Source organism: Diadema antillarum, unplaced genomic scaffold, assembly GCF_040938485.1.
Source record: "Diadema antillarum isolate AM-2024a unplaced genomic scaffold, OU_Dant_1.0 scf00000196, whole genome shotgun sequence".
Classification (NCBI taxonomy): domain Eukaryota; kingdom Metazoa; phylum Echinodermata; class Echinoidea; order Diadematoida; family Diadematidae; genus Diadema; species Diadema antillarum.
In genome coordinates, this window is record NW_027271085.1 from 1,654,610 (window position 1) to 1,663,090 (window position 8,481).

The window sequence follows — 8,481 nt, forward strand, 5'->3', positions numbered from 1 at the left end:
TGAGCCGATGATTAGCTCGTTGTTGTAATGTTGACGCGCGGATCCATAATAAACCTATTACTTATGGCAGTACAGTATCAGTATCGCGGCGATGCACATTATCACGGCAAACAATCTTGAAGGTGAAGTCTGAGGAAGCTATATTTACGTCATCATGATCACGCCAGGACGTACACTACTCGCATATTTGGTTGCCATAGCAATTTTCTGTTCTCTTGTTCCGCCATCGGTGCAACACAAGGAGCAAGAAGATGAAAACCCCGCTGAAGTTAAAATGGGTAAGTAAGCCTTTTCAATACACGAGATCTGAGTGGGCGTGTACACGGGACAGTTGCAGAACAGTACGGAAAGGCAGCCCGATACAGTCGGCGTGGCGTGGTGTTCCTCGACGTGTAGGAATACTTCTGTGGGAATGCAGTGTGCCGGGCCGGGTTTAGGGATGGAAAACAATTGCATCAGCAGTTGGTATGTTCGATATTCTGCCCAAAACTAAATCCAATAAAAGTCTTTAAATGTAATTTTGGATTTGGGGCGTTGATGTTATTTTCCTGTTTTGCTAGCGACAGTCATTTGGTGCAGATTTGATCAAAGTGTCATTACGGTTACCCTAGTCCCATATATTACAACTCGTGTGCTCACGTGCCGGAAAAAATGCCAATCGCCTGCGTGAGTATGAACACTATTTGTGACACTACACCTCAAAACAAACAAAAAGTCGCCAGACATGAATTTTTAGTTAAGACCATATTATGAAAGAGCAGACTTTAAGCTTTAAAATGATGTATAACTCAAATCAAATGGACTCTCCTAACCTATCTAAATATTGGGGGAAAAAAAAAACACAAACTCAGGAAACGTGTGATCTGAGAAAAGAGGCTCTGAAGTACAGTGTCTATTCAAGCGCTTAATCTTTACCAAACCGTAATGGCTGTGCAATGAATGGGACAAAAAAACAGGAAGTAAACCACCAGAGTAACAACAATGAAGGGATTATCAGATTAAACTGAAATTAAGCATGCCTCATTAACGCATTCTGTCCATAATCAATGCCAACTTTCAGAGCAGTAGCACTATCCTTTTAAAAGTTATTAGAGTTGAAAGTGAAGAGTGGACAAGGTTTTTCAGAAATGAAAAAGGGATTCTGAAGACACACCTAATCACACTATTCTACCAAAAAATGTTCGAGATAAACTGCTAAAAAAACACACTTTCCTGCCCGTTTTATGATACCAAATTTTAGCATGATGTAAAAGAAGACCCTCTCAGAAAATATGAAAAAGTCAAGTTCGGCTAGGTTGACCCATTTTACTTATTTTCAGTCCTCATGCAAAATCAGTGTGTGCGACTTTATGTTCGTTTTGAGGTGCATGGTCACATTTGCATTGTGCAGCATGAAGTGCATTTAGCCTGACAAGACCGCTGTTCGTGACAGCGCGCAGCGGCTGCGTGTAGTTAAAAGTGCATTGTGACTTAGCAAGAATACCAGGGTACTTTGAACATTTATGCCATAGTTTCAAGGCCAATTATTTTTTGTTCTGAAAATATTCACGACTAAAATTTATTACATTTAAATTTATCTTTCTCTGTAACAGTGTCAGGAAAATTATAATGTTTTTCTTAGTCTCAGATCTTCGTAGATCTCTCTATGAAGAAATGAATAGAAACAGAACAAATTCTTGTTGGAGAACATGTGTGCAACCATTACTGACAATGACAATGTAGGTATCTATGAAAATGTGGGGAAAATTCTAGCTACGTGTAACCGGAACTTGCAGAAGGGTCAAAGCCAGTATGGGCCTGAAACTTTTTTTCAATTTTTGAGGACCATCGAGGCCAGTTTTATAGTGGGGCATCATCATGGCTAGTACTAGATAGGCCCCATGGACTCAGCAAGTCAGTGAATTGAATATTGGTGCTGTTCACACACTGTCCAAAGTTTTGTTCAGGAAAAAGAGCTAGATTATGTGTATCACAATACAATCCTTTTATGTGCCACATTTTTTTTTTTTTTGACACTGCAATGCGCATGCATGAGTGCTTTGCAAATAAACATGGTTTTCAGGACATGCAACTTTTCATAAAAATGTTTCTCCTACTACAAGTGCTAGACATGCAGCAAGCAAAGTTGCAGAGATAGTATTAAGCTTGGCTGTGGTGTCATTTTTAACTCTTTTAGTCTTTATGTGCCACGTTCACACGTCCGACTCAGTTGACGGTGTGCCAGCTTCGCATATTCTGCTCAACACACACAGCCGCTTTTAACAGATTGATACATGTAAATCGCTGATCTCACGGTACAATAAAAGCATTTCTTACACTTTGTTCCTCTCATTAATATACAGCTTGCATTCAAGGTGGTGATTGACTATCAAGCAGTGTTCTCAACTAGATTTGCTTGTACATTCTATGTTTCTGTGACAGTTTTATGTGCAAAAGTCATGCCTTTACAGTAATGTAGCAAGTGGTCATTGCAAAGAAAAGTTGAAAATAGAATTACCATACAATTTATATCGAAGCAAAACTTGGCATTCCTCTTTAACCCGTTGAGGACGGACTGATTTTGCTACAACACGCATTTCCCATAGACCCCTGCCCGAGTATACTCGGGACTCGCCCTCAATGGGTTAACTTTGCTCACTATTGTGTCCACCTTAACAGAAATTTGTAGAAGTTATAGGAATTGGAAAACAATGTTTTTTTTTCTCAAAGCATGACTACCTTGGTGTCTCAGAATAATGTGGCACACAGGGTGTTTCCACCATGGCACATAAAGAGTTAAGACAAGGCTATGATTATTTTTCCTTCAAAATGGCCAGAAGCTGCATTATTTTCTATGTCTGGAAGGCATGACTTTTGCATAGACATGTGCACAAGTGATAGGGAAAAAAAAGGGGGGGGGGAGGGGATCACCACTTTTTAATCACCATGCATGTACAGTTGTATGCTACACCATGTACCTGTGTGTGGAATGGAATTGATAGTGAAGCATTTGATTGTACAATGTATGAGGCATTTAGAGATTTATCACTCTGTTCTTTTGTTTGTTTGTTTGTTTGTTTTTTCATTCTGCATTTGAGCAAAATATGCAAACTGGGCATGCCGTGGATTGAGACAGGCATGCGAAAAATCACACTTATAGAATTAATAGGGGAAAATGATTATGCCCATCTGGTATGAGAAACCTATTCCTCCTTTAAAACAAAACATCCTCATTTGCATTTTTTCTTTTCTTTTCTTTTTTTGTATTTATGTAGCCATCATAGGGGGCGGACTAGGGGGAACATCGAGTGCTTACTACCTCAGACAGCTCTTTGGGGATGCAGCATCCATCACATTGTACGAGAAGGGCGAGATCGGTGGTCGCCTTGCAACTGTTGCTGTAGGGGGAGATGATTATGAGCTGGGAGGCTCCATCCTGCATCCACGGAATCGTTACATGAAGAATTTTGTGAAGGAGTTTGGTAAATATTAAAACTTCTTCATCATTTTACCAAGTTATCTTGTGTGTCATACAAAATACTTGCTTTTGTGTCTCTTCTAATATTCTTCATTTAACCCAGTGTTGCACACTGGCACTGGCGCAGCAGCCCCTGACCAGCAAAGATCACAGTCGGACCAGTAACTATCATTGTCGGACCAGTAACTTTTCAGGAAAGGACCAGTGAAAAATAGAAAAACTAAGTACTACTGATCCAACAGGCAGGTGGGACCAGTAGAATAATGAGTTAGTGTGCAGCAGTGCATAACTTGTTACAAGTGGAAAGTAGATGTGCAAAGAATAAGCTGTTTAGAAGTTCTAGAAAACATTTCAGACTCTTAAATCTTACCTTTGACTTTGAATTGAATCTATAGTGAATTTATATTCATTTTGGATTTGCCAAGGATGTACCATAATATCAAGCAATGTATTACCCTGCAATGGCAAGCATTTTAGCCTCTTACAAAGGATTGGTGCAATTTACATTGTGAGTATCTTACTTTATGGAACTAGTACAGCTGCAAAAATAGGTGCACTTAAGGCTTTAGTTCAAAGAGCCAGTGATTTTGTCCACTCTGAGGTAGCAGCTCGTCAAATTTCAAAAAGGACTTTCTTTGACAAATACTTTCTTGCCTGTAAATTTGGGATGGTACTCATGGTGTGATCATAATGTTACTGCATCAGGTATACCAGCCCTCAGTATACAGGTATACAGGTAGACCAATACATGTAAGTATGTTTGTTGTCCTGGTAAATGCTTTATAGGAAATTATCTAAACTGGTGTTCTATACTTTCACCAAGTTACTACATGTACATTGTATGTTTCCTGTGCTAATCCGATATTTATTGGATTGTTCTGCAGGTTTTAAAGCCAAAAGTGAGCCTGCCGGACAGACCATGGGAGTCTACAATGGAAAGGAATTTCTCTTCAGGGATAGCTCTTGGTCCGTAATCACCCTCTTGCGGTTGCTATGGCGATATGGCTTTGATGTCTTCAGAATGAACTGGACTATTGATGGACTGCTCGAGAAGTTTGAGAGGTATGGGCAGGATGTATTATCCCACATGATTTACCACTTCAAAATGTTGATACAGTGCACTCCCATTGATAAATTATACAGACAGGGTTATAACAAAATTCTGTTTAGCAACAAGATAGAGTATAAGCCGCAAAATTATCTGCGCTACACAGTATCTTTTATGATTAATTTGTTCAGTTATAATGAAATTTTTGACAGTACTATTCAGGTCAGCCTCTCCTATCCAGCTTCCTCTTATCGTGATCTCTCTGTTATCCAATTGTGATTTTTACTAATATAATCATTAGGAAAAGGGGGATTTAAAACTCAAACAAATCCCGACACAAACTCATAAATTACATAATTTTTTCCAACATAATTAACATACATCCGCAGCAACATCCATCTAAAGTAGAATGCAATCAGACATTCCCTTCTGACAAATTTTACGCAGATAGCGAAGAAAGATTTCCAGTGACCACATTATGTGGTATCTGCTCAGTAGCACTGAAACTACTCATCATGTATCTCATCATAGTTACGAATAAAAATGCAATCTTTGAATATAAAAGGAGTGTACCTACATGTACCTACCCAATGGCCTCATTACACGCCCATCTCACTGTTCATCAGACCTTAGTTTCCATTGTTCTTCTCATAATATATCACTTATTGTTAAAGTAAGAGTTTACCTTTTGGAGTGCTCAGTGATGTAGAAAATGTTCTAGATATCACATGTGATGCATGTATGTGTAGGTCAGTTGTATCACAAAACATCCTACCATGTGAAAATTTTGCAATAAAGCTCTTTGATTTAACTCATTGAAGACAGTTTGATTCTGATACAGCACATATTTCCTGTAAACATCTGTCAATACACCTTAGAATAGTTTTGGTGTAGTTTCAGAGTCTTGATTGTCCCTCCTTTTTCACCAACCATTTTCTAGGATTTATGAGCTGCAAGATAAAGGGAATGCCTATGAAACCATTGAGGACATCATGGCAGCTATGGATGAGAAGTTTGCAGGATGGCTCAGAGTTCCCATCAGTTCAGTCCTAGAGGAGATGGGCTTCTCCCGGCGCTTCATCGATGAGCTACTCGCCGTGGCAACAAGAACAAACTACGGGCAGAATCCAGACATGATGGGATTTGCAGGTGAGTCAAGAATACAGGGATTACTACCACCTGTGGTGAAATAATACAAAAGTAGATTTTTAACTCCATGAGTGCCACAGTGTAAGCCCCCTGTGTGCCTCATTATTCTGAAACCATAGTGCATAAGAACTTAAAAAACTATTTGTTCTTCAAAGCCATGTAACTTTTCAAAGACACGACTATGCTAGACATGTAACGAGCAGAGGTGTAGAGGAAACTCCAGACTTTGCTGTGACTAAATTCTATGATAGTGCTATGATTATTTGTGCTTGCAAATAACTAGTACAACATATGTGACCTTCCATCCCAACCCCCCCCCCAAAAAAAAAAAAAAATGCATGCACTGATTTTCTATAAGGAATGAAAATAGGCAAAGTGGGTCATCCCAGCCAATATTGAGTTTTTCATATTTTGTGAAAGAGGAAGTCTTCTTCTTCTTTCAGTTGCACTGAAGTTGAGATCATAGAATGAACAGGAAGTTGTGTTTTCAGCATTTTTTCTCTTGACGCTTTTTGGTGGAAAGTGTTTCTCAATAGAGTCCTCTTTCCATTTCTTTTTAAAACATTTTACACAGTCTTTGAATGTAAGCAAGGTAAATTTAATATATGTCGGTCAATGCAGAGTTTATGTGCGAGGTTATACAATGGAGTTTGTGTGGTACAGATGTGATCCCCTATCATAATCCCTTCAAGAAAAAGTCATACAGCTTGCTTTTCCTATACCAATTGTGTTCCTCTGCATACACAGTTTATGACTTCTGATTGTTCCCCTCTCCCCATGGTTTTTAAACAGACTTTCTCTTTGTTTGTTTGTTTGTTTGTTTGTTTGTTTGTTTTTCTGAATTCAATTCTGCATGCGGGAGGAAGGAAATACACTTTTGGTAACACACTGAACAAAAGATGAAAAGTCCCAAATGTGAGATCACAATTTCCAGTCTGCATTTTAATCACCACTATATCCTTTTGTGTGCCTTTTTTCTGGCAGAAGGTCATATGGGTCTCGGCAAAAAAAATTGGTGAAAGAGAGGTTGAATTTGTTGCAATACTCAATGGCTATTTATATTTCAGACACACTGTATTCTTATACATTACCAGTGAGGCATTAATGCTAGCAGTAAGCTCAATCAAAGGGCAGACTCAGCTGATGCCATATACTGCACATGATGTCTCTATGCTCTTTTAATACTCTGATCTCCCATATTCACAAGAGTGCTTTAAGTTGATATGAATACACAGATATGAAATGCCATCTCAGATTCAAACCAAATACGATTTCAATATAGGAATGCACACCTTTTGAATACAATCACGTTTCTGCACTGCTAGCAGCTCAAGCTGTTGGTGTCAAATTGAAATTGCTACTTGATTCCATGTTCAACTCTCCCTCACAGGCATGGTATCTCTTGCCGGAGCAATGCCTGGTCTCTGGGCAATAGAGGGCGGCAACAAGAAAGTACCGCAGGAACTCTTGAAGAGATCCGGCGCAACTCTCATCAGGGCTCAGGTTGCGTCTGTGGAGCGTAGGGTTGAGAGTAATGCTGGCAGACCTTCCTTCATGGTGAGACAGGCAAGGAATGGAAACGACGAGGATGTAGAATACGACATCGTCCTTGTTGCAACCCCGATCGAGCCGGAGGCCCGCACCTCCGTCATCCAGTTCGTGGGATTCGACCATCCCATCTCCAATTTTAGTGGTCAGTATCGCCACACTGTCGCCACGATGGTTCAGGGCAGGGCAAGGCCATCAGCATTTGGCGTGGGGCCAAAAGGTGACCTCCCTGCAGAGATCCTCACCAACATAGACATCCCACTCAACGTCAGGACAGTGTCAAAGAACTATCCTGTAGACTTCAAAGCCAGGAGTTTCAACAAGTCTAATCAGGTGTACAAGGTCTTCTCCACTGAGGTGCTGAGTGCATCTCAGCTGGATGTAATTTTTGAATCCCACTCAGTGGAATCGTATAGGGACTGGCTGGCTTACCCTTACTACCATCACCACGACTCCTTCCCCTCCTTTGTTCTCTCAGAGGGTATGTTCTACCCGAACGCCATAGAGTGGGCAGCAAGTGCAATGGAGATGGCGGTGATTGGAGGTCGTAATTCTGCAAATTTAGCTCACCGGTATTGGAAAGGAGAGTCCATGATGGGTCAGCATGGTACTAGCAATATCAAACAAGAATTATGAATTAATCCTATTACTCTTATTTTCCCATATTCACTGGTCAGTATGAAGTCCACACCCCCCCCCCCCCCGAATATTTTAATAAATGCTCAAATCTCTCCATTAATCTCTAAAATACATTCGTTCATTCGTTCATTTTGTGTTTCAAAGTCATATAAAGAAGTATGTGCAGATAATTATGACAATGAAGAATCATTAAGCTTTCTCTCAGAGTGAACTCTCCATGCAGTTGGAGGGGAATTTTATGAAACTTGTGCAAATCATCTTAGTTTACATTTGAATGTTACCATAATTAATGATTGTAGAAAATCTTGACTAATATTGAATGTATGAAACAATGCAGAGCCAAGTGGCAATGCACAATTTGCAAAAAACACACAAAAAAACCCCGGAGGAATTATATAGTCAAAAGAAACTAAGCACTAGACTATGCAGAAAATTTGAGAGGCAATATATTTCAAACATATACAGCTTGTCAAATGTGTTATTTTCATCATATCACTATTTTTTGTATTTAGATACGTGGTGATCCCTGTCAATAGTGCTTGCAGTTTATATTTTTGTTTTGTGTTTCTCATCAACAAGAAATATCAATAACTCCAGAATAATTTTCCTTGTGCCTGAATCACATACTAGTAATATATTG

At 39.5% G+C, this 8,481-nt stretch overlaps 1 protein-coding gene across 1 annotated transcript; it reads left to right on the plus strand.

The window, feature by feature from the left end:
* Positions 1 to 274: 274 nt before the first annotated feature.
* Positions 275 to 7,838, plus strand: LOC139723629 (prenylcysteine oxidase 1-like). Its single transcript, XM_071634857.1, has 5 exons — positions 275 to 278; positions 3,255 to 3,461; positions 4,342 to 4,519; positions 5,446 to 5,654; positions 7,045 to 7,838. The coding sequence occupies exons 1-5, from the start codon at positions 275 to 277 to the stop codon at positions 7,836 to 7,838; spliced, it is 1,392 nt and encodes a 463-aa protein (XP_071490958.1).
* Positions 7,839 to 8,481: the final 643 nt, after the last annotated feature.